General features: G+C 41.8%; 1 protein-coding gene across 4 annotated transcripts in view; it reads right to left on the reverse strand.

Moving 5' to 3' along the window:
- The window catches only part of LOC134530470 (leukocyte receptor cluster member 8), a 50,032-nt gene extending 44,042 nt beyond the window's left edge, over positions 1-5,990 (reverse strand). For all 4 annotated transcript variants that reach the window (XM_063365299.1, XM_063365301.1, XM_063365298.1 and 1 more), the window contains exons 1-2: positions 5,766-5,990; positions 427-478 (exon numbers count right to left, since the gene is read on the reverse strand). In XM_063365299.1, the coding sequence (XP_063221369.1) occupies positions 427-478; positions 5,766-5,851 (138 nt within the window). In that variant the 5' untranslated portion in view covers positions 5,852-5,990. The remainder of the gene's footprint in view (positions 1-426; positions 479-5,765) is intronic.
- Positions 5,991-27,758: the final 21,768 nt, after the last annotated feature.

Genomic DNA, 27,758 nt, shown 5'->3' on the forward strand with positions numbered 1-27,758 from the left:
ACCTTTTACCAGCAAAAAATATTTCACAGCAAGCAAAGTACTTCCCAGAGAGACTGCAAATGGTTCTTAACAAGGTAATTTAGACAGCAATTTTAAAATGCACTGTAAATATCACAGCGACTTACACAACTGTTATGACCGGTGATAGCCACTAGTCTTAAAACTAAGAAGAAAAATTATCTGACAGAACAAGATAATAAAACAATTATTCACACATATATAATAAAACCCTAAAAAATTCAAATTTGCAACTAGTTTGGTTGATGCCTATGTATTACAAGGCTTTTATACTCCTACTACTAGCATCAACTTGTTCTGTAAATAGCAACAAAAATGTATGCAAGTTGCATGAAATCCTTTGTAATACTAACATCAGGTAGGCCTACTGTTAAAAACTAATTTAAAATTTTTAAATTAATCTCTCACCTGGTAATAAAAGTATCCTTGATGAGGGTAGCCCCCTTGTCCATATGTCTGCCTACAACATGAGAAAACAACAAGCAATGAAAATGATCTACATAATAATAATAATTATTATTATTTAAAAAAAAAAAAGGAAACAGGGACTTTAAAATCAGAACCTTCCATGTAGAGAAAGGTATGATGTGATGTAACAAACATACTTGCCTCAATTATAGTAAACAAATTCAGTTTTAGCACCAGCTGGATTCTAGAATATCCAATAAATATTTTCCTTGTTTTTAAAGGTTTTTAACCCATAATTTCACTAACAAGTTTCTCAGAATTCAAAAGGAATTTCAAAATTTTCAGGGTAAAATAGAGGAACGTTTGTAATACTCACAATCGCCATATTCTGAATTTCTTTTATACAGAAAAGCCAGTAAACTGGAAATTACCTACCCAGATCCTGTGCATTTTATCCTACTAGCACAATCCTGAATAAATTATTTTGTAAATGATGCTTATTTTTTGGATTTAGATACAAAATACTATCCATTTGATCCTGATTGCATGATATTTTAGGAAACTTGGTAGTATGAAACAGCCTTGAAGACAAAAAAAATTGTTTTTCAACAAGTTGAAAATGTCTAAATTTTGATGTAACATTCTTACATTCACTGTAAAAAATTTGTCACAGCAATTTTAACAATTTTCTAATCAATCTTTTAATCTAATCTTATTTAATCTAATAAATATTTTTCTTGTTTTTAATGGATTTTACCCCACAATTGCCCTTGACTTCATGGCCCTGCCCACAGGTCAAGTTCTGTATACAATATCGTAGGTATTTACTATTTGTTGCTATGAAAGTAGGGGAAATTTATGACACGGAAGTTGGCCAATGATTATAAAACTTGAATGGAACGACTAAGGAAAATATAGCATGTAATAACAGAAACTGTGAATGACAAAATAGTGCCATGAAAATAAATACAAATGATACTGCGAGTTTTGGAGCAATAGAAGTGGTTGTGGTACAAGTGGGAGTGAAGAAATAAGCGGAATGGAATATCTTTATACAGTGAAAATATAAATACACAATAAGTATTTTGTAGGTAGAAATTTATTGGATATGTGTGGTAATGATAGAAGCGAGCAGCATGGAAGCGCATAGCACCGAATTTTAACGTGCGATAGAATGCAACCTGATGTTTGAAAGGAATTATCATAGCATTTATCGAACGTATTAATTCCTTTTATCTGTCGGGTTACATGCTGTCGCACGTAACAAGTCAACACTACGCGCCTCCTGTTACACCTCGTCAGTCTCTCCTGATGACTGGGGGTAACTAGTGGATCTTTTGGTTTCAGAAGGTAAGATAATGATTTCGTCCAGACATTAGTTCCTCTGTTTTTATTTTACTTTTGGTTATTTTCCATTATACAGGATAATTATAAAGTCCGTGAAACATTTCATAAAATCGGTACAGCGAAATGAAAAAGAATAACGTAACAAATTATATACAGCGTGAAAGAACAACTCTCAAAAGTTTTTTTTAATGTAGCGCCAAAAAGCTATTTCAAAAAACAACCGAAAGGGGCGCTAGTGCATGTAGTTGCTGAAAATGGCTGTGAACCAGGTAGCGAAAGCCTTTTGTGTGCTTGAATACGCCCTTAGCGAATTGGGTAGTGAGTGTCCAAAGAGCTTTCCGTGGCAAGTTTAACAAAACACTACCAGTTTACAATAGCATAATGAAGTGGTACAAGAAATTCGAGGAAGACTGCTGTTTGTGCAACGCAAAACGGTCGGGTCGGCCAGGCGTGTCACAACAGACAGTGGATTGTGTACGGGACGTGATGGTGCGGAGTCCCAAGAAAACAACTTATCGGGCTATTGCAGAATTGAACATCCCTCAGCCAACAGTGTGGAAAATTCTTCGTAAGCGATTAAGAGTGAAGCCGTACAAATTGCAGCTTCTGCAAGCCATCATCCACGATGAAAAATTGCTCCGACTGCAGTTCTGCATTGCCATGCAGAACTGTCTTGAAGACGATGACTTTGCAAGCAAATTAACCTTCAGTGACGAAGCCACTCTTCATCTCTCAGGAAGAGTCAACCGACACAACACACGCTTATGGGGGACAGAGATTCCACATACAACTCTCGAACACGTCCGAGATTCGCCAAAAGTTAACGTGTTCTGTGCCATGTCAAACAAGACAGTTTATGGCCCCTTCTTCGCTAAGAACACTGTCACTGGTATCACCTACCTCGACATGATGCAATTGTGGCTTATGCCACAACTTGAAGCTGATAGCAGGGACTTCATCTTCCGACAAGATGGTGCTCCACCTCATTACCACAATGTGGTACGAGAATATCTCAATGAGACGTTGCCACATCGCTGGATGGGCCGTGGGGCAGCCGCTGACCAAGTGCTACTCCCGTGGCCACCTCGATCATCGGACTTGACACCTTGCAATTTTTTCTTGTGGGGATACATCAAGGATAGTGTTTATGTTCCACCTCTACCACAGAACCTTGACGAATTGAGACACCGCATCGTAGCAGCTGTTCTTACCATCACTACTGATATTCTGGGTCGGGTATGGGCAGAATTGGACTATCAATTAGATGTGTGTCGTGTGGCTCAAGGTAGACACATAGAACATTGATAACTAGTGAAAAAAAAACTTTGAGAGTTTTTCTTTCACACGGTATATAATTAGTTACATAATTCTTAGCCATTTCACTGTACCAATTTTTTTTAATGTTTCACGGACATTATAAGCATCCTGTATAATATAAGTTAATTAACAGAAAACATATACAACTTGGATTTAAGATCACATTAATAAAAGAATGGGCCGGCCCATATTAGACAATTTATATATATATATATATATATATATATAAACACACACACACACAATTATATTTAAATAAAGTTCGTGACAATAAACATGTTAAAGAGTCATATGAGGCTTCTGGATTTCTGATCTGAGAAACGTCGTGGTTGGATGCTAGTACGAAAAGATTTTAAAAACTGAAGGGCTGGCGGTTTGAAGATTGCTATGCGAAGGGGAACAGCTGACGGGACGTCAGAGGGCCTAAGTCATCCGCCCTGTGGAGACTGATCTGGTCCTTGGAAAAGTACCCGTACTTGGTCTCTGGCACTTGGTCCTGGTACCCTGGTCCGGTACTCGGTCCCTGTCAGTGAACAGATCCGAAACACATAGGTTCAGGACTGACTCACAGACAGGTGAAATAGGCAAAAAATGCCTTCTAGTCACGATGATGGTCGGGGAGTGATGGTAGTAAAAACTCACCAAACAGGGTGATGTCTTCCAGGGTCTGCCCGATTGTGGAGCACACGAAACCGCCGCGGACAATTCATGATTTTGAAAAAAATTAATTATTTATGACGACTTATACATGACTACTTTTACGAGCTAGATCTATACGGACTAACGCCTAAACACTACCGTTGTGGGAAACATCCCTTGTTTAATTTGATCACATCATAAAAGAAAAACGGAGATGCATTCCTTTGATGTAGTTACGATGCAGTCCGTCCCGAATCGCGGCGCGCAGTAAGTTTGGGGCTGTCGAGACTCGTAATTAAAAGGTGACGTTAAAGAAAGAAAGAAAGGGGGGAGGCTTCAGCTTTAGAACCGAAAGGTTCTGAAGATTACAGAGGTTCTTGTCGAGAAAGGTAGACTTCGATATCTCGAAGTTGGTGGTACTGCCCGATGTCAGCGCGACCTACTGAGGCGTGGCTGAACCGATTAGAGGTCGACTCACGCGAGGCGACCGCTAGCAGCATTGGCCTTATGGAGAGGACTGAGCCAGCGCTCTGGTGGCCTGGGAAGGAACGGGAACTACGGAAACTGGTTAATGCGGGAGACGCCAGAGGGCAGGCGTTCTGCGAGCGTTCAAACTCCCAGGGGAAGTGATTCGCAAAACTACTGCTAGGTGGCATAAGCATGTACAATTGGGACTAATGTGGTGGCCTTGGGGAGAGGCCGACCCTGGCCGGGGTTAGTGGCCGGTCAAAGACCTGGGCCAGTGTTCCCAGGAAAACTTGAAGAGGTGGGGAGTGTGGGGACTGCTGATGACAGTGGGAAAAATGCTCTACAGGACCCGGAGGCGTGACTATACTTTGGCAAAGATGATTCGCTTACATTTCAAGAAATGCTCGCGTGAGGCGAGGTCTTGGAACAGGCCTGCTTTGAGAGCTTGCAATTAATAGCAGTTCTCGTCACGGATCGGAGGCGAATTACAGGCGATGTCCGTGCGCCAGGGCGGGAATAAAAGGATTGCCCTGCTGGGTCATTGAATAGTAGGCAAAATCAGATCTAGGGCTGGGAAAACTTGGGGAGACAGGTGTAACAAAGGTTGAATGGGTGTACAGGAGGAGGAACAAGTTTAAGTTCTTGCAGCAGAGGAATGACTGGTGACATTATTTAACTATTTAAATTTGTGCCAACAATACTAGTTGGCGGCACACTCCATATTACTAAAAAAAATCCCTGTCAAGGGTTGACGTTTAGGTTGGACGCATAATTGAGAATTGCATAATTTTTTTTGAAGTCGTTATTTACATTACCTACTTTGCATTACAATGTCCAAATCAAAAATACACACGTTCTTATGTCTAGAAAACCACAGGATCGGTATTACAATTAAAGCACAACATGGTGACGGCCGCTCCACTGCATAGACTTTCCAACATGATCTACAAATGGTAATTTCTCAGAAACCAGTATGAATTAAGAAATACTTTTTACAGCATAAATAGAGAAAAGTGTTAAACAAAGGTATTTGTCAAATTATACTGTTATTGTATCAGGATTTAGACTACTACTCTGCCCACTTGCGAGTTTCTCAGTAACCAGTAGGAATTTGAAAATTGTGGATGGAAATGTGTATTTCACTTTCTCAATGTGTTATTTTGATTTTAGTATGCTTTAGGATATGTAAACTGTAAATATTATGATTCATGTACACTTGTTACAGCCTTACAGTAGCTACCATTATCAGACTCACTGAAATTAATGAATAAATTAATGCAAAAAAATCCAAATTTTGGTAAAAAAAAAAAAATTCCAAGAAAACCCACCAATCTGCAGACAAATTTTTTTACCACCTGTACAACAAATACCCAACAACCCAGTGTATATATTTAATACTGACAACATACCCTAAAAATCCATGAATATGAATTACAAATTGAGTTCATATATTCCACATCAACCACGAAAATTATTTTAAAACGTTTCCTCCCCAAAGTTATTACTAAAAAAAGCAGTGTAATCCATAATTAATAACAAAAAACACAAGAAATACATCTGATACTTACCCTGGATAAGCATTATACATGCCGTACTGTTGAGGATACTGCCAAGGATTAGGCATTTGCTGTTGATTCTGACATTTATCACCCATTTTTGTAATTGTTTCGTACAGCCTTTATAACTGACAAAACCGTCTAGCTATACAGCAATGCAACAAAATTGTTTTTTAACACAACACAATTTTAACATTCTCCATTTTGTAGAGACAATTCCAGATAAACAAAATAACAAATGAAAGCAGATGACAAGTTACAATACAAAGAGCTTTGAAATTAAGCAGTGAAAACCAGAGCATAGAGAACGTTACAGATGGAGCATAAACACAGTTAGTCAGTAACACTTCGATAAACAAGGGGTCATAAGGGGGAAGCAGGTCATCGCTTTATTGTAACATGAAGATAATCGCATTTTCTCATAAGTGATGTATGTATTGTGATGAAAAAGTGCATAAATATTAAAAACAAATAAAGACTGTTGGCACGAGGAAAATGATTGTTTACAAGAGTATGTAGTAAACTACATACTCTATATTCTAAGTGGAAACTTTAAGCAACAAAATGGAATTGTTTTACTTAAATTAGGACAGTTGTGTTAACGTTGGATCGTTTTGGTTGGGAATTCGAGCTCTTGGAGTGTGTATTTACGTGAAATGACTTGTTCAGCATATGGGTGCACGAACAGGAGGGCAAGGAAAGGGACCGAACAGCTAGAAGTAGAAAAACAGAAGAAAATAACTTTTCACAAGTAAGTTTAATCATTGTCCTCGAGTGTTCATGTTAGGTATTCTTGTTTGGGCCTAGTAGAATGTAAATATATTTTAATATTGGATACAGAATATATACATACACATTTTTGGCAAAATAGAAGTAGGCCGACTTATAAAATCATGGTCATGTAGTTTTGCATTTATATTTTCTTCGTTTCGCAACACAATTTTGATAATAAACGAGATACAGAAGTATGTAGGCTTAGTTTATGTTTCATTAGAAGTGTACTATATATATCAGTCTTATTGTCATTACATTAATATGAGCCAACAAGTTAATTTAACATCTTTTACAGACCTAACCAGCAATTTTTTTTTATTCTGTATTCAGTTGTAACATTTGTTAAAAAAAAAAAAGCTACAGTTTGGGTTTTATTGATATCTAACATAAAACCATTTGCAACAAACTATTCTTGATCTTCATGCAAAGAAGTATTAACAATGTCATTTAACCTATCAGATCGAGTAGTATGAACATTTATAAGTTTGGTAATAGAATAAATAATATTATTTGATATCACATTCCTTGGAAGATCATCACCTAATTGTGTTGTTTAACAACAAGGGCGCTAAACATCCTTGTAGTTTACCATGACGACGTCCGGCCGAAGGCCACCCTAAAGCCCAACCTGCAACCGCCAGTATCCGACCCCGCTAACGGAACGCGCCCCTAGCCATGGCCCACCCGAGTCAGACGAGCGCCGCGGAACTTAGATATTATCAACGCCCTTAACGTAATCGGCAAGACAAACCGAGTCATGTACACAGTAAATTCACTAAACTTTAATGAACCCGCCACTTTGAATTAACAACACCGTGCAACACAAGTGCGACGTAGGAGTGCCCGGGCCACTCACGTGTAGTTTTCTACTAAAACAGCTGTGAGTGCACCCCTTGCGGCCTTCAGCCTGAATTCAATAGTGTAATGTGTGACGTAACACAAACCGCCCCAAATTAGCATTTATCATTCGCCACTGGAGTAGTTATCAAGCAACAAACTGTCTCCAGTGTGACTCTAATAATTCAAACTTATTTTATACAAATTAATTAAATGTCACTTCTAAAACATATATATTAAGTTAATCATTAAGTTTTATTGTATGAATTTAGAGCCACTTGCTTTTTGTTATTAATATAATTTTTTACGAATAATGGAACTTTAGAAACTCTGGCGCGACAGGGAGCTCACCCCTCCCATCGCGCCAGAGCCAGATGCCAGTACAGCGCGACTCGCGGACCGGGACGGACGCACGTCCCACGGGCAGCCATCATCTCTTGTCTTCATCGAACTTCCATCTGGTAATTATAGTCAGACCCCGAAACCTTTTTTAACTGCTCCCCGTGTGCGCCCGGTCCTTTTCCGGTGTAGGGCCTAACCCAGCCGCGTCAACTTAACACGTCCCACACAACTAATTACGTGGGGCTGTGCACTATACGGTACGGGCCGACTCTTGCCACCACAGACTTTTAATTAATCGCCAAGTGCGCAGGCACTGGCTACATCCAGTCGTAGACTTTTCTTAATTTAATAGCGAGCCGCAGTCCACACAGGTGGGCCCGCGTGTCGCCGTTCACCAATTACGGGATTAGCCGACTCTAATCAAACTCTCTCCCTCGACCGCGACTGGCATGAGGATGTAACGTTAGTGACGGCGCGTCAGAGCGCCTAGTGTATAATTGACAGTGTACTTTATGTAGGGAAATCGTGTGAATGTAATTGCCAGTGTAATTTGCCAACGTAATTAAATGCCCACTCTGCACACTCCGTGCGCGACGTGTGAACGACAGTGCAAAGCCGTGTACGTTATTTCTGAACCTCACCAATCCACTTAGGGATCAGCGTCCTATGCTGTGTAGGGCCAGTGGGGCAACAGGCATTAGGGATCCCTAACATCATCACCACCACCGCCGTTCCTAGTGGGCCACGCAGGGGCTTTCGGACCTCATGACCCACCTCGTGGCTAACCACCACGTTAGCCTGGCACCCTCCTGGACACGTTTCCCCGCAAGAAAACAGCCTTCCCACTAGGAACACCGCCGAGTCTCGAACAAGAGAACCCGGGCGACGGCAACCATACGTTAAATGTTCTGTCTTTGATGAAGTAAAAAGCTGAAAAAAAACAATAATTCGACTCTACACGTGGTGATGGCAATCATTTGCGATTCAAACTTAGTGCGAAAATCCATCTATATATGGCTATATGTTTGTCAAACGTAGCTGCGATCAGGATTAGTCTATAATGTAGTCAAGGTCACATGAACTTTTAAGCTGGTTGATGAATATATGGGTTCATTTTCCTTTATTATAGCATTTTGTGGTTACCAGATGACGTCGTACCGCCGAAGGCCACAAAGCCCGGCCTTCACCCGCCAGTATTGGCCCCCGCCAGTGGAACGCACCCCTCGCCAAGCCAACGTGAGTCAAAGGAAGCACCCTTCCGCAAGTAGCCCTAGCGCCCTGTAACTTAATCAAACATACTCACCTAGCAAGGATGCTAGAAAATTAAGCCCCATTAAACTCATAAGGTATAATTACACAAAGTTAAGTGCCGGGAATGGCGTGTCCCAGTGTGTGTGTGATCCCAATTCGCTAACACAAATTCTTTCCCGTGCGGCCTGGGGCCTTAATTAAAGAGGAATACTGCGTGAGTGCATCATAGTCGTAATTAATTATGAAATGTGCAGCGAGGGGTGTGTTTGAATAATAAGCGAACAGTCGCGAACTTGAGCCCCACTTATGAATATTTTATCGGCTAATTGTGTAGCCACAAATTCAATAGACACAGAACCAGTTGAGAGTAGCCTTAAATCTAATTAAGACAAAAGTGACATGTAATTAGCACGTAAGTTTTCCAGTTTATATTGTATAACAGTAAATTCGAGATTTTGGCGCGAGGGAAAAATGACACCCTCCCCGGCGCCATGTTCCCCCGACAGTTCTTCGCGGCTCGCGGCCTAGGGCGGACGTGTTCGTCCCGCGGAGTGCCATCACCTTTGTCTCACTGATCGTCATACTGGTAATTATTTAATTCTTCAAAACCCTTTTCAGTCACCCTCCGCGAGTCCCTAGACCCAGTACGGTGCAGGGCTTAACCCGGCCGCTTTTCATTTAACTCCCGTGATGAGTTCATGTCGCCACGCGAGTAACAGCATAACAGACCTGGCCGACTCCAGACCACAGAACTTTTGCTAAGACAACTGCGCAAACACCTGCTTGTCACAAACTTTAGTAATTAGCGAACACGTGAAGTGTCAACTAAAGTATAATTTACAGGCCTGGCCGACTCCAGCCGAGACACAACGTATAACAGCCGCTAGGGAACGTGGACAATTAGCGTAAGCATAGTAGGTACTCTGCCTTGTACTTTATTTGAATTAACGTGTCAGTGTAAAGTGTTAGCGCAACGTGTCGAATATAATTGTGTACTTTGTAAACAGTGTTTGCGGCATCGCAAAATTAAGTGAACCGCACAGAGCGTAATAAAATCGACCAAAAGGACCTTGCTGTCAATTATTTCACTCAAACCAGTAATCACTTCAACCGACCCTCTGCATATGGTGTGTTGCTAACAAACTCATGGCCTAAGGACCTATTTAAGACGCTGGGGCTAACGAACCACACCCTGCTCCACCACCCCGTGTCTTCAACAACGGCTAGACACACGGGCTAGCCTGGTGCCCACTTGGTAAATTCGGCGTAGAAACAACTCACTACACACTAGGTCCTCCCTGGGTTGCGACCACAAAAACGCGGGTGATGGCACAGATACAATAATTTAAAATTTTCTTCCGGAAAAATACGCTGACATACATACAATGTCTTGACTTTGTATTTATTTTGCTTTCCGTCAGATGTCAGTTATTATGACATTTTACGCACATACCAACTGTTTACGAATATAAACAAATGGCCGCCATATTCTTACGTGAACCAACTGGCCACAGTGCTCAGACCTTATGCTCCATCTGTAACTTTCCCTACTCTCTGGTGAAAACAGATTTTTTTTTTTTAAATTGAGTTCTAAGCTGTATTGAATTCAAATAACGAAAGAGAAAATATTTAGTTTTTATTTATGTATACATTATATTCAATGTGTGCATACTATCACACTAAAGGAATTGCCAAAAGATTGATTCAATTTTTTTTTTACATAAAAGCAGAACTTAAATAAATAATAAACTCAGATTTGAAAATGGTTATGTAGATCAACCTGTCTTGGCATTGGAAGAGGGTAATTGAAACTGACGTCCCTCGGCCTGCGGTCCCTAATCCCTACTGCGAATTGTCCTGAGACTCGCCCTGATTTGCCTGCGTAGCTACAGTCAGAGAGAAAGTGGAGTTCAGGCCAACGTGGCCGGGACCGTGAAACACGGGACCGGGAGGGAAATTTGTATAGGTAAGAGGGAATGTAGGAGGTTGCAAGGAGAAGACGTAGCTTTCCGTTTTACGAGCTCCTTTATTCCGTCGAAGCCCTATCGCAGCCTGGCCGACACGTTTCGGGACGAGCGTCCTCCCTCGCCGTGACCCGGACTCCCGGAAATACACTGGTAACAACTGGAATGCGACTCTATGTGACTGTGGAGGCAGTCCCGTGACGAAACGTACTGGTTACGAAAGTTCAGCAGTGCAAAACTAATTCTGACGTGGCTTGACACGACTGCGGAGGCAGTCCCGTGGTGAACTATGCTGGTAGCGAAAGTGATTCTGTACGGCGTGCGTCTCGAGCGGAGCGAATTACGAAATACTGAAGGTGCGATCTTGTTGACGAGATTTATCACTGGAAAGCCTGTCACAGCCTGGACGACCACGTCGGGTAACGGACGTTTCATCCACGCTGCGATCCGGACTCCGTAACGTGCTACTTCTCGCGGAGCGGAGCGAAGCAGGTCTGCTCCGTGTGGCAGCCAGATAGCAACTGACACTCTGCCGCCCGCCCGCGTGGGCTGCGGAGGGGAAGGGGAAGCGGGCTGGCGTGGGAGAGACGCGATTCGCGCGGCGGGCCAGGCTTGCGGTTCTACATGATAACATAGGCACTGAAAAATATATACAAAAATATTTTAACACAAGTCATTAATGAATTACGAAACATTATAAATTACTTTCAAAGACGTAAACACAAGTTAAGAACTATGACAACATTACAAATTATTATAAAAACGTATTTTACAACAGGAAATACACTGACACGATAATTACAAGATAGAAGAAATTATTTACAAACACGTATTCGTTTAAGGACGTTCCAGGGCGCACGCGGGTGCGTCCCTGATCGTAACCACCACACTGCACTTCACTTAATGCAAGGGAGAACGCTGACGAGGCATAACGGCCTAAAGGAGCTGGGGAGACACTTGGGTCGACGTCAAAACAATGTGGGTAAGTCGATAATGGAAAAAAAAATTATGCATAAGGGCGATAAGAATTGAAAAAAAGAAAAATACATGTACAGCAGAGCACGATTAAATTGGGATTTTCAGGGAATATGTAATAATGCACTTCCGACATGTCAAAGAAGTGCTTGAAGTATTAAGTGCACGAATGAAAATTGCAAAAGAACTGATTGCTAACTCTCAGGAATACTCCCCTCAGCACGTGATATAATTTCCTGGTTGCAGGCCACTAAGCATGCCACAATCAAAACACAATTGCAAGATCTAAAAGTTTATTTATTGTCAAACAAATATGCCCTGATTTTGACATGATGCCCGATAATCCTAAACCTATATTTGCATATGTATGAAAAATTTACATACAAAGAATTGATAGTTGTGCAGTTTCTGTATGCGAGCATTAGCTCTTTGAAACCAAACTTTGTAGTCGAATAGCAACACTGCGTAGACCCCTCCTCGGTCACAGTGGATTAACTACAGAACTTTTGCCTGCACACTGCAGCCTACATGTCAAACATGTAAACTGCTCAACAAATGTTAATTAATTATTGGGACTTTGAGATTGGTCATATAGTATCCACGTACGATTAGTACTTGTTAGTGGCTCTCTGCCTATGCATATTATGTAGGTAACTGTTACTCTCCTTGTATATAGTGTACTCATCAACTCGTGTGCATACTGAGTTAGTGTCAATTTGTGTAAGTGTTTAGGACCATTAATTCCTCATAACTAAAAGACTTGCTACCCCACGGCTAACTCTTAGGCGATAGTTAGTGTGTCGGAATGTGCCTCGGCACTTGTATGTGAAGGGCTAGTTATGCGGACAGCACCTTGTAAAGTGAATCTTTTGTTAAAACAAATATAATACCAGCATAGTCTACAGTCATTTATCACGGCGTCCCTATTAGCCAACAGCTTGGAGGGTCCTTGCTGCGTCTCCGCTGTTATCAGTCACATGGCCCCCACCTACAACTAAGATCAGTGAATTAGACAGTTGGAGCACTGCTTCTAATTCGAAAGTCCAAAATCATCAGAAATAGGTGGAGGCTCGTCAATGTATAAAATACATTCACATAAATGAGATCTCGCAGGATGACGAAGTAAAGTAGAAATCTTTGTAAAAGCAATTAAATGTAACTTATCATTAAACACACTTTCCTTCACATCATCTATTAGTGTTCGAAGTTACTCAGATGTTCGAGACGGCATGCAAGTCATGGAGCTCAGAGCGACAACACCTTCTTCTATGACCAATAATACCATTCTACCTCCTAAATAACCAACCTCTCCCACGCATGCCCCATGGCTGCACACCAACTCTCACCAATACTACATCATGTTAAAGAATACAAAACTAAGGTGCACTAGTTTAAAAATAATAAATACAGATCAGGTGATGCATCTCTAGTCTCTTCAACACCAGTGACAGCTGATGCACTTGGACCTCAAGGCTTCCTGGTACACAATCACATCTTCCATGGAAGCTATAAAAAAACAGTCAATATACCATTCGAGTACGCATACCATCATTGATTGAAACATGGTCAATGTGCACTTGAGCCCAAAGGGCATACACAGAATTAGAAACAACTTTCGTCAGTGACTGTGACTGAATGCTGTTTCTTCCCGGTCTTCTGGACAGATCAACACCTTCCCATAGCCAGAGTGCAGGTCCAGTGTGATAAACACAAGGATGTTTCCCCTGCAGGCAAGTCTTCCAATATACTCATCTGTGGGATGGCAAACTGGTGGCCACATTATTCAGTGGCAGGAAGTCGACATATAAGTACATAGACTCGTCATTTTTAGAGGGCCAGCTCACTATGAGCATTGTAAGCACTAGAGGAGTGCTACGTTATGCCATCATATAGCATTTATTGCTCCTGTTCCCTAATGATCTTCATAAGTTGGAAGTCCTAGTTTCTAGAGTACTAATACAATTGCTAATTATTTGTTTTTGGGGCTTCATATTTGGAGACTGTTTGCTACTAAGTGGATTGGCAGTGACGAATATGCCTTGCCACTCAGTAGTCTCATCAGCACATCCTGGTAAGCTACAATGAGCTTACTAGATATACAAGTTGTTCTGTTGATATAAATCACTATCAGGTGCTCATGCCAGCCATTCTTGATGCAGCATGAGTCCAGATTGATTTTTGCATTACATGCTATCAGCTATGGCAGTCCCATCATTAGGTCCTCACTTAGGCCTTCCAATACAACTGCAGATGTGTGGTATACTAGCTACCGAACACTGACATCCAAAAAAGTATCACGAAAGGTTGTACCTCGCCAGTGTTCATGGCCATCTGCATTGCACATCGCTTTGGATTGATGTATACTGGCAGCACCAGTTGATGTGCCATGAATACACGTTTTCCTTGGTGTCGACGAGGGCGGCAGTTATCTGGCTATTCAGGTAGTCAGATATGCACAGGAGATGGTCTTTCGAAATGGTGAGCTGCCCCAGTTTGTGTAGCACTTTCCTGGGTTTCATCTAAGTTGTTTGGTGGTGAAGGTGGGGGACTGGTGGTGAAGGTTTGCATAACATAATGTCTTCCAAACCCATCCAAACCATTTCCCACCGACTGTGGTGGCTGTCTTGGGTACTCCTGTGCCAATGGTATTTGCCTGGCAGACACAGTTACTACAATAGTGGCAGTTTAATATTCCATTGTTCTTGCATGCATTACCATTCTCGGACAGCTTACTGCTGCTGTGCTGCTGGTGGTCCATCACTGGTGCTATTCTGCATCCACTTTAGGTAGTGACTTTAGGGCGGGAGGTGGTGGTACCCGGTCTTGTTGCTGCATCTTCCTTCTACCTGCGGTCGTCAGCATGCACCTCTCCAGCCTCTCCAGTTTCGTTCTGTCATGACAACCTGCCACACACACTCCTTCAATGTGCCAGTGAAATAGTGTCTCAGAAGAGACTGCACTTCCTATTTCACCAGCCCCATCACATCTGATATTATGCTTTCTGCATGTTCCCCAGGGACAAATCATTGGTATAGATGCAGTTTATCCTGCCATGAAATTTTCAACTGCCTCGTTTATCTTTTACGCATCGTCATAGAAATTGTCTTTGCAGCTCAGGATGATTTTGATGCTGGAGAATCGTTGTGTGTATCATGGTGTGAACTCATGCTATTACGTATCTTACCTACCCCATAGAGTCTAATACTCTCGCACTTTCTGGCTTATTTTCTCGCTTGTACACTGTGCTCATACTCCACCAGCCCATTACACTGCATAAGAAGTGCATCTAATAACTACAATTCAATCGCTGCTCCTTATTTTTTAGTTCATAGAACTTGGGTTATAACAGATGTTATTTTCCAGTAACTCATGCAATACTTGTATATCAATTGTTAAGCTGGCACATCCCAGCTCACGATATCTGGTGTCGGTTGCTTCCTTTCTGGCAGCATGGACCCAATGCAATTCCCCAAATAATATGTTCATATGTCACAGTTCCTCTCACTTAGGTTAACACCACTCATCATGATCATTAAGTCATTTTGCTTTTGGTTAAGTTACAGTTTGTTTCGCAGGCCACTTTTCTTTACTATTAGTCACTCCAAGGTCTCATATCAGCACTACCTCTATCACTTCCTGTTTTCTTTCACCATGCTAATTTATGCACATACACACATATTGGTAAGGGGGGATGGAGGCAGTGTATGGACAATAGTTGAATGTGACGTTTTGCCATGCAACGGATGAGCAGATGTAATATGCTGGAAATATGCTATGGACATGTGATAGGAAACTACAATTGTTATCACGAATCTGTTCGCTATTGGAAATTGATATATTTGAGGTGTAGGAAAGGAATATTGGTGTAGTGTCATCTTATAACAGGGAGCAATGTTGCTTAGAGGAGTAGGTATATATAGTATGTTCTGGTGCAGGGGTGGGGGGGTGGGGGATTCGGGGATTCGAGGCGGCCATCTTGGATGACGTCACTTCCGGCGGCCATCTTGGATTATGTCACTTCCTCCGGCCATCTTGGATGATGTCACTTCCGGCGACCATCTTGGATTACGTCACTTCCGGCGGCCATCTTGGATTACATCAAGTCTGGCGGCCATTTTGTTTTATAGAACATTCCACCATTTTGAGTTTCGTCCGCCATCTTGAAAATCTTTATTTATTATCCAATTTTAATGAAAAAAAAATTAAAAATTTAAAAAAATTTAATAATCAAAATTGTAAAATAAAAAAAATATTATTTAATAAACTTTTAATTAAAAACCTATGCATCGAACACCCCACTCCTCTAAATTACAAATACATCATCTAGCACCCCCACCCCTCTGTTACAATAACATCGTGATCGAACACCCCACTCATTCCTGTTACAATTGTTCGTAACATCCACCATCTTGGAAAATCATAATTATTAACTTAGAAAATCAGGAAAAAAATATATACCATCGTTGTCTGCTGGAGGCAGCCATCTTATTTAGTGGAGACTGCCATCTTGATTTCATCTGATGGGTGTCGTCATCGGTTGTAGGTTTATAAAGTATGTTAGTGTATGTAAGGTCGAGTTACAATTCTCTACCAACATTGTTATGAACCTTATAGACCAAAATCCACAGAATCCACAAAATCCACAAAATCCACAGGCATTTTGTTGTTGTAACCGACATTTTTTCATAAAGTCTTATCATTTATAGGTTAAAACTAAAATATATGTTATCAATACTATCGTTGTGGATGCGTTAGTTAAAGTAATGATAATTTAAAAAAAAAACATTTATTCTCTATCTTAGTGGACCAGAAATTTTTCAGATTCCTAAGTCACAAGTAATAATCTCTTCTCATGTTTGCGTACTCGTGTTTAAAAGCTGCATGGAAGCAGATATTGTAATGTTTGTGTATAATTACATTTCACAATTACAATTTTTAGCCAGTATGACATCATATATGCCATCTTGAAAAACTATAATTTTAATGCTAGAAAATCGGGAATTTTTTTAATAATTAATAAAAAAATTATTAATTAAATTTTAATAAATAATCTTTAAAAACTCTGTTGCACTTTTCGTTACGGTTTCCATCTTGGAAAACCGTAATATTTATGGTAGAAATATGGAAAAAATTAAAATATTATAAAGAAATTTTATTAAGAACATTTTAATAAAATAATATTTTAAAACGCACTTACGCCTTGAGGTCCTTGGTTCGAAACTGGTAAGGGCAAAATTAAATTGTTTTTCGATAGATAGAGTATTTTTCCATGGAAGCCACCTGTCACCTGGCCTCCCACCACCAATACCAAGGTATATATCTCATCAGCTGGTATGATGTCACGTCAGCCATATTGTTTTCGTCTGCTGGAGGCCACATATTGTTTTCAGCTACTGGAGTGTGCTGATGCCATGTTAGTGTAATTCCTACCCACTAGAGTACAGAAATCATGTATTATTACCGAGGCACCCACAATATTGAAATTTGGGTGCCATTTTGGAATGGTGTAATTATTTAGCTAGAGATCCGGGGGAAAAATCCAAAATTTATCAAAAAATTCACTCATTAAAATAATAATTGATTCGATCGATTCCTGTCCTTGGTTCAATCCCTGGGCGATACAAAAAAATTAATTTTATGTAAAAAATAATAACTTCAATAAATCATGTTCTAAATCCTAAAAGAGGCTTAAACTCCTCTATTACCAGCCTCCAGTAAGCCATTAGGACCGCCAACTTGCAAATTTGTGTTTATTGACCTATAAATTCGGGGGAAAATCCAAAATTCACCGAAAAATAACTCATTAATTTACATATTGAATATATGGGTTCCTGTCCTCGGTTTGGTTCTTGACCTGTTACAAGTGTAAATAAATATTAATTAAATTTTATATTCTGGTTTCCATTACCTTTCGCAGAGTTTATTAATCATTCACTCTATGAAAAACAACTCAAGACAATACACCTGACCAACTAAATAAATACGGTGCCACTATGCCTAACATGAAAGTCTAGTTATTCGATACTTAGAATAACCTCTAAACCGTTCATGTACAAAGCCATCCATACATTTTGACCAAGCATCTTCGGACCGCGAGACCGGGTCATAAACAATATCAGACATATAGACCAGTCATTTCCGAATCTCACGACCTTCTTCATCGACAGCTAATTATATTCAATTAGACCAACGTAACATGTTTTACGCATACGAAAGGACCAAGTGACTTTGATAAATATTTTACCAAAACCAAGTGGTTTTGAACTAGTAAATATTCAGTCACTACAGATTTTACTACGCACAATCATCGAAAAGGCAGCACAATAAGAAGCACAATCAAAAAAATGAAGCACAATCATTGAAAAGGAAGCACAATCGGAAGCACCATCAAAGAAAAGGAAGCACAACCAACATAAAGGAAGCACATTTTGGAAGCACCATCAACAAAAAGGAAACACATTTGGAATCACTATCAAAAAGGCAGCACATTTGGAAGCACAATCAACCAAAGGAAGCACATTTAACGAAAAGGACGCACATTTGGAAGCACAATAAAAAGAGGAAGCTGTGTTACGAGAGCTAAGTCCTAGTTAGAAATCAGAATACAAGAAATGAATCATTAAATTTTTACTTTAAATAGTTAATTTATTTCTCGGCATTATACAAATGCAAGTAAAACAAGCCATTATTGTATGTAGCCAGCTTCCCTCAGTTCTTTGATTATGAAGGATATTTCTTTGATGCACGAATAGTTTCCTGCACAAAGCGAGCCATGTAGAATCTTAGCCGGTCAACCAATATGTTTGGATCTTTCCATGATGTGTAATCAATCTCTTTGCTACAATCTTCCTTGCATGTTTATTATAAATACTTTTAATATCACTATCATCCCAGTGATCATAATAAGCTTTATCAGATTTATTTATTATAACGCGATGTTCCCATTGTTTCGGTTTCAGGACACCGTCACAGTCTTCGATCTTGTCAGATTTAGGTGCTTCATCACAGTCTATGCCTTTGTCAACAGCCTCAGAGTCACTGTAACAATCACCGTAGAAGGCATCGTCTTCACCCAGATTACCGTAAGAATTCGATATCGATGATGTCGAAGTTTCTTCATCGTCTTCATGCTTCCTTTTTAGGAGTCCATCAATTTTACAAAGGAGGAAAGATCTACTTGAATTCGGCTTGAATGTATTCTTACTTTTCATATTAAGGATTCTTTCACTGTATTCATTCTTCCATAAATCATCAACGTCCTCCAATTTAAGTTCTTTGTCGAGATCGGAAGAGCCACGAACATAATCTCTCCCAAGACAAGGAAAATTATTGTCGTAAAGCTGATCACTCTTCTTTAGAATAGTAGATCCATCGTTGTACTCTAGCTTGTATGCAGGCTTGGCGTTACAAGTTCTGTCATGTCTTTTTAAGCTCTCTCTTCGCGTAAACGACTTGCTACATCGAACACAACTTATCATATTGCGTAGTGGATTTTAAACACAGTCATTCTTCTCATGTTGTCTTCCATTCTTTCTCAAAATTTATTTATTTATTTTTTTTTTTAAATGGGGGACCCCCCCCCCAGGGGGGTCCACCCCGCCAAAAAATGACTCTTTTATTAATAAGAGTGGTACAAAAACATGGAGGGTGACACTTGATTAGTACAAAAGAAAAACAAAAGAATTATATATATATACATATTTACAATATCCCTTCCGACAAAAAGTCCTTTGAGATGAATTGTTTGTGTTGTGCGATGTTCTGATGCCGTGCTGGTTATAATGTTGGTCTCGTTGCGAGGTTGAGCCGTTTGGCTCGGCTCAACCTTGTTGATTCGGTGATGTGATCGGGTGGTGTGGTTGGCGGTACTGTTGCGGGTAGGGTGGCGGCAGGTGGTGCTTCGTGGGGCAGTGTTACCGGTAGACGTGCGGGCCACCGATGTTATCCGCCGACCCCTCCAGCATCGGCGGCTTCGTCTCCGTCTGAGGCGTCACCCGTGAGGAGGTGGGTGGTGGTAAAGAGGGGGCGTCTGGGGTGTGGGGCTGTGGGGGGAGGTTCTGCCATTTGTCGGATGAGGGGGTTCAGGTTGGTGGAACAGTTTCTCAAGAATTTTTCTGTGGCAGAGGAGATGGTGTTGTGGATGTGGGGGAGTCCAGTTTGGTCGAGGAGGTGTTGTCGGTTGGTGGCGCATGGGAGGCCAAGGATGAGACGGGTGCCGAGGAAGAAGGTGCGGGTGATCGGTCGGAGATTGAAGAGGGAGGAGTGTGCCCAGGTTGGGCATGCATAGGTGAGATGGGATATGACGTGGGATCTGTATACAGTGATGCGGTTAGGGAGTGAGGTGCCTGAGTTTGGTCGAAGGACTGGGGCTAGTTGCCCCATGACTGCACGGGCTTTGGAGCGTATGGATTCCAGGTGCGGTAGTAAGGTGAAATTTTGGTCGAGGGTGATACCTAGGTAGCGAACAGTGGGGGACCATGGAATGATGTGGTTGGCGATGCGAGGTGGTCGGTCATGGTGGGGGTGATAGCGGGAGAAGAGGATGGCGTCCGTTTTGGTGGGGTTGAGCCCGATGCCGTGTGCATGGAACTGGGTTGAGAGGGAGGTGAGACCGCGGCTCAGACGGTCGCCGAGCATTTGTTCTGAAACGGAGGAGGCCAGTATGCAGGTGTCGTCTGCATACTGGACCAGGTAGGTGCCTGGGGGAGGGGTGAGGTCGGCGATGTGGAGGGTGAAAAGAAGGGGGCTCAGGATGGCTCCTTGGGGGACACCGGCTTGGATGGGTCGTGGTTGGGAGAGTTGGCCCTCTACTCGGACCTGGAAGGAGCGGTCCTCCAGGAAGGAGCAGAGGAGTCGGATCAGGTGTGGGGGGATGTTGGTGGCAGAGAGTCGGTGGATCAACTGGGCATGTGGGACCGAATCAAATGCTTTGGCGAGGTCCAGGAGCACCATGCCCGTGTGTTGCCGCCTGGAGAATCCTTGGACCACCAGGAGCTCCACCCGGGCGATGGCGTGGGAGGTGGAATTGTGTGGGCGGAAGCCAAACTGGTGATTTGGGAGGAGGTGGTGGTCATTGATGATGGGGAGGAGGCATTGAAGAATGGCCTTCTCAGCCACTTTGGAGAGGATGGGAAGGAGGGAGATGGGCCGGTAGGAGGAGGGGAGGGTGGGTGGTTTGGCTGGTTTGGGGATGGGGCAGATGATGGCATTCTTCCATGAGGATGGGAAGTAGCAGAGGAGGAACATGGCATTGATGATTTTGGTGACGAGGACTAGGGCTTTGCGAGGTAGGTAGCGCAGGAGAGGGGTCGGAATGGAGTCAGAGCCCGGGGCTGCATTGAGTCGGAAGTGGGAGATGATGGACTGCAGCTCCTTTGGTGTGACCAGGGGGAATGGTGGAGTCTCCGGTATGATGGGGAGTTTGGTGTGGCGGGATAGGTGGTGAGCCTCGTCGTCTGACGAGTCAGACGACAGGGAGGTGTTGATGGCAGGTGTGAAGGTGGTTTGGAGGTAGGCGGCCACTGCTTCGGATTTTTCCTGGGCAGTTTCCGCCACTCCTGTGGGAGTGGTGATGGGTGGGATGGTGGTAGAGGTGGCTTTTAGTTTTCGGAGGTAGGCCCAGAGAGAGCCTGTGGAGGAGGAGAGGGCGGCGAGGCGCTTTGTCTCCTGTTGGGCTTTCCACTCCCCCGCCAACCGACGGCACCAGCCCCGCAGCAGGATGTAAATTCTCCTGCTGATCGGGGACCTGGTGGCCTGCCAGCGCACGCGGAAGCGGTTCCTCAGGGACAAGGCCTCACGTATGTGTGGGGGGAAGGGGGTGATGAGGGATCGGGAGGAAGCCATGGGGATGTGGGAGTGGGCAGCTGCCGAAATGGCCTGGGTGAGTGTGGTGGTGTGAGCGTCAACATCGGCAGGGGAGTTGAAGGAGACTGTTAGGTCAAGAGAGTGGGAGAGGGTGGTACGAAAGGCTCGCCAGTCAGCCTTTGGGAAGTCAAATCGGGGGAGGTGGGGGTCAGTGTGGGGGAGGTAGTGGAGAGAGCCAATGACTGGGATGTGGTCTGAGGTGCCGGAGGTGAGGGTGCGGAGGTCAGTAATGATGGGGAGGTGTGATGAGAGAGCGAAGTCTATGATGCTTGGGTGACGGTTCTGTTGGGCCGGGTAAAGAGTGGGGGTGGGCGGGGCGTTGAGGGAGAGATGGGACGTCCGGAGGAGCTGTCGGAGGGAGCTGCCCCGCCTGTTGGCGGTAACGCAGCCCCAGAATGGGTGGGTGGCATTGTAGTCCCCGGCCAGCACCACGTGTACGTCGAGCCGCCCGAGGGCCACAATGTCAGCGGTGGGGAAAGGGTGTTGTGGGGGTAGGTAGAGGGACACGAGGGTGAGAGGATAGGGGTGTCCGTGGAGCTGTACTGCGACCGCTTCGGTCGCAGGGGAAGTTTGGATGTGGCGGCGGTGGTGTGAAATGGTGGATCGGAGTAGCAGGGCCACCCCTCCGCCCCTTCCATCACGGTCGGAGCGGTGGGTGGCATAGCCGGGAATCTGGAGTTGGTCGGTGGGGGAGAGCCAGGTCTCTGATAGGAATACGGCATCGGGGGAGTGGTTATGGAGCAGGTGAAGGAGGTCGGGGAGCTTGGGGAGTAGGGAGAAGGAGTTCCAAATGAGGAGTTTAAGGGGAGGGTGTGGGTTCATCAAAGAAGGACAGGATGGCTTGGATGAGGACTTCTATTTTTTCAGCTGGAGTACGGGCATGGGAGAGTGCAGTCATGGTGCGTCGGATGATAGGGAAGTAAGTACGGAATAGGTTGAGGATATCTCTGATGGTGTCACCAAGTGAGGTGGTGTCAGGTGCGGTAGTGGGTGGTGGATTGAGCAGGGGGTGGGTAGGGTAGAGGTAGAGCGTTGTGCCCAGGCATTGCCTTTCATGGCGGGGAAGGTGCAGTGGGAGGTGATGTCAGGTGGTGGAGCAGTGGCGGTTTACGGACGATAGTTTAACGTGACAACATCATAACAAAAAATTGATGAAATGATTGCATACTTTTATGAATAAAATTGAATAATTTTTATTGAATTATCACTATTTTGTATAGGTAGATACAAATAAGGAGTGAAATAAAATCTACAATTCAATTGATAAATTTACTTTTTTTTGCACTCATTAATTAAAATATGTGTTTTACTTTAACAAACAGATTATTTTAACTATAACTTTTTTACATGTTTGCTATTTAACTTCTTCCAATCTGTGTTATTCTGTTAAGAATAGGACGATGATAGGAAAAGTAGGAAATGAATGGGAGTGTTTCAAGTTTAATGTGCCTCGAAAAAGTCAAATCGATGGTTGTTCCAATCGAGTGGAAGAGAGATAGATGCGGCGTAAGCGTACAATGAGCATAACGGGACACATCGTAACGGGACAATGTGCGTTACGGGACACTTTTTCGTGCGTGCAGCCGGCGTTCGTCAATTTATTAGATGTCACGTCAAAAACAAATGTTGTGAGACACACAACACAAGGGTACGATGCTTCAAGGATACATGGCTCCAACTGGCTACATTAGCTCCAGTCAGCGACGAGAGTTATCTCATACAAAAGAACTTGTTACAAGTAGTCTCGATTATTAGCGTAAGATGTCGTCACTTGTTGTGTTGTGTCATAATTTATTTATTTTATGTGGGATGCGGGATGCTCACTATCGATCGCAAAAGAATGATGGCTTCGCTAGACACCAAGGACAAGGAAGTTCGTCCTTCGTGATAGTGTTTCACATCCGTCTTATCACATATTATCGGACTGAGTAATGATTTTTTTTAATTCCACCTGTTAAAAATATTACAAGTGCTGATTTAGTAGCAGAAATTCACAATTTAATTGCAACTCTGGATAAAATGGCATGTCTCATTAGGTAACAATTATTCATACAGAGATCGGTTTTTCAGAAATAACCAGAAGCACTTGGAGAAAACACGGGAATAATCAGGAGCACACGGAGAAAGTCATAATATTGACAAGAATAATCGGGAGCACGCGGAAAAAACCATCATAATATTAACAAGAATAATCGGGAAAACACGGACCAAACCATTACATGTTTTATATAATAACAGCAAATTACAGAAAAAATTTATAATAAAAATGAAAAAATTGAAAAAAATACAAAAAATTCTGGCTTGTGCTAGAACTTTATCATTGTTCTGCAAATGAGAAGTTCACAAGCAGGCAGTCAGTCTGCCAGCAGCCACCATGAGGGAAGGAACGGTCACCATTTTTATAATTTTTTTGCCCTCACTAAGTTTGCACCAATGACACCAAGCTCCATGTCGTAAATGTATGTTTTAAAAATATATTTTATTAAAATTTTATTAATTGAATTTTTTTATTTATTTTAAATTATTTTTCACTACAATCGGATAATAAATAAAGATTTTCAAGATGGCGGACGTAACGCAAATTGCCACGGTGACGTCATATTCCATGATGACATATTCCATGATGACGTCAGAGGCTTATTGGATGCTGTAGACATGGATGCGTAAGCCTCTATATAAACATTTCTTGCTGCTGGTATTTTTAAGGACTAAAAATAGTAAATTTTCCCTCGAAACGGGAAGAGAAATTCATTTTTTTTCTTCAAATTTTTGTAATTTTTGGCGGGATTTTTTTCCAAAAAAAAAATTGAAATTTTTGGGTATTTTGGCGAATTTTGGGCAAATTTTGCAGGTAAAAGGTTAAGGTCAAGTTCAAGGTCATCCAATATGGCCGCCATGACGTCACAATCCAAGATGGCGGTCGGCTCATCGGCTTCACAGCCTTAAAACTTGTCCCCGGAGGAACCAAAACATACTACTGGGCAATGTTTCTAGAATGTATATGAGTTATACATAGGCGTGCTTACAAAGGGGGGGGGGGGGGGGGGGGGGGTAGGTGGGCCATGGCCCCCCCTAATGTAATCACTCAGATCGGCATTTTCTCTAATGCGTTCGTTAATATTCGTATATTCCTGGCCCTGTGACACTCAAACTGTGTTTCAGTGTTGCAGCGTACTAATTAACAATATTTTTAAACATTTTATCGTTCTGGAAATACAGCCGCCTTAGTTTATTTAAAACATGAGGTCCCTACACGCGGGAATGTTTATTGCTCTCCTGCATATGTGACACAAATGGGGGAAGTTATCAACATGTATAAATAGCGTCCAATATCGCTGTCATAAATACGTGCAGACTGCAGCCTATGAAAAGTTAGAATGCGATTGTAGCCAGTAAACACAAGATAATCTTTCTTCTCTCTTTATTTAAATCTTTTTTCTTCCTGGATTTGAAAACTATCTGCGGGATTTCTACCCGATATCCGTGAGAAAACTCATCCAACCTGTCACGATTGTTGTTTCGTTTAAAACAGTGACTTCTCCGACTTCGCCAGATCAGGTCAAGCACAGTAGAAAAAACTTGTGTGGTGTGCCTTTAAAATGTTAATATGAATGAGTGCTTCATTTGCAGTGGTCCGTTATTTTAGCGATGGATAGGTATGTATGTTTGAATTTTTTAGTTTAGATTAAACAAATATGTATTTCTTAGTTTTCAACTAGTACTTAACAAAAATATGCACCCGAGAAAATCAATTATAAAAAAGTGCAATTAGTTTCATTGTTGTGTCGTGTGAGGATCATTTAAAAAAGTACGAAATAATGATAGAAAAGAATGTAATTTTCTACCAACCAGGTACATATCATAAAATTTTTTGGAAGTGCTAAGAGAATAAGCCTTCCAACCAAGATGCTGCGAGTTCGATTTCCGGCGGAATCACTCCCAGCTTTTCGCACGTGATAGTAATCGCGCTAGGGTGATGCCACAAGTAGGCGTGTTTTCTCGGGGTTCTCCTATCCCTCTCAAAAATTATTTATTTTAGTAGCAAAAACTGAATAGTTGTCAAAACTTAAAACTAAGATGAATCAGACTTCGTTAAAAATGGAAACAGTTTGATTTTTGTGCGTCGTTTTGTTATTACATAGTACATAACAATAGGACTTAAATTCCACCCCCCCCCCCCCCTAATTATTTTGTAATCACGTAAGGGACATTCCTAATAATATAGTTCTGTAAATCAGTGTTCGCCTGTAACCTATAACTGTTTATCTGTAACCGGCCCCCATAGTGTAATCGTTTAGGCGCTGGTCTGCGGTGTGAGGGGTCCGGGCTTCAAATCCTAGCTTGGACATAGTGTTCTTCACTTAATATCACACTTATCGGCTCTTAAGATGTTACTATTAAAGGGCCGTAAAACACTCTCAACTAATACACAATACACAATTAATTTAAAGGAGAAATGTACATCCTGGAATCTGTAATTCTTTATTTTGGCTTTCGTTACGTCTAATAAAACCCCACAGTCACATAATTATCTGATTTTCGATTTCCAAGATATTAGGCTAAGGGAAGGCTAGCCACAACTTTTCCTTATGGCTGGGTGTAAACTTGAGGCGTGGTATGTATTATAACATCATACAAACGTTCGATATGACTGTACATAAATTTGATATTTTAATGCAGTCTGTAGTTACGTGCTGACTGTGTGTCCAATGACTGTGTATGTGCTATTTTTGTGCTAATTCAATTGTATGTCTGCGCCAGCCTGATCTACAAAGCAGATTAAAGATGATTATATGTGCACATTTTCATGGTCATGAGAGGCCATGGCCATTGAAAATCATATATATTCAATGCCATGGCTACTAGCTGTGTCCGAATTCTATGCGATGAGCCCTTGTTCAAATAATGGAAATTAATGATTAAGCCACTTTGCATGTAACATTAATGCATAACTTGTACGGTAGTATTTTACTCAAGGGCGCCGTCTGCCTCGCGCGCAAACGGTGTTGTAGAGTGTTTGTCGTACTGTTAGTTACAAAATTTAATTCACGTGCGTCCACCTCGTACGAAAAGAAATCACACATCAGGCTATGTCGGACTATGGTGCTTTCAAGCTCCCGCGTTTTTTTGCAAACATTCTTCCAAAGGCCTTCAAAATGGCCAAAAATGGCTTTTTTCAGACTACTATATCTTGAAATGTTATATGTAAAAACCAGTGAAACCACCAGAGCGACATGCGCACCACTTAAAGTCCCATGGAAAAAGCGTGGGACGAAAACGCTGCACGCAAGTTTGGTGCCTTGTGTGTAGAGGCGGCGCCGGGGCACTTGAAGCGTGTGTGTTGACCCTTATCGCTCCCCGACTTATGTGGCTCAAACGAGCATAATCCTCCAGCCAGACGGCGCCCTTAACATTAAAATATAGATTAGAACATATATTGAGAATAAACATTTAGTATTTACTAACACAACATAGTAAAATTCATTTGATCTCTTGAACGAATCTCCTTAATGAGCGTAAACAGAAAAAAAAATTAACTGTCAGTGTTTGTAATCAATTGAATGCCCTACATACTCTCCATTTAATCTTAAACTCCCAACTTTCAGTAGTATTAATTTAAAGATATCAGAAATTTATTCTTGAGTTGAGTGTCGTCTGTGTCATCTAGAATTTTGATTTAATTTCTTTTTATGATTATGTATGTATTTCAAAGCAAAAAAAAATATTTTAAGAGGTTTGTTAAAGTTCTGTTGTCTGAATTTCTGTGTTTGCATTCACTAAAAAGAAGTTCATTTCAAGGTATATCTGGACCAAGTTATTGGAAAATTCGAGGGGGGAAAATGTGTAAGTACCCTTTAAACATTGTCTATGGGAAAAAAACATATTTTCAAGATTGTTAAAATTATACGGATATAAATATTAACTAGTAAACATATCTCGTTGTTACTGCACAAAATATAAACAAGTCAATGAGTGAATGTATTTAGGCTATTTAACA

Source organism: Bacillus rossius, chromosome 3, assembly GCF_032445375.1.
Source record: "Bacillus rossius redtenbacheri isolate Brsri chromosome 3, Brsri_v3, whole genome shotgun sequence".
Lineage (NCBI taxonomy): Eukaryota > Metazoa > Arthropoda > Insecta > Phasmatodea > Bacillidae > Bacillus > Bacillus rossius.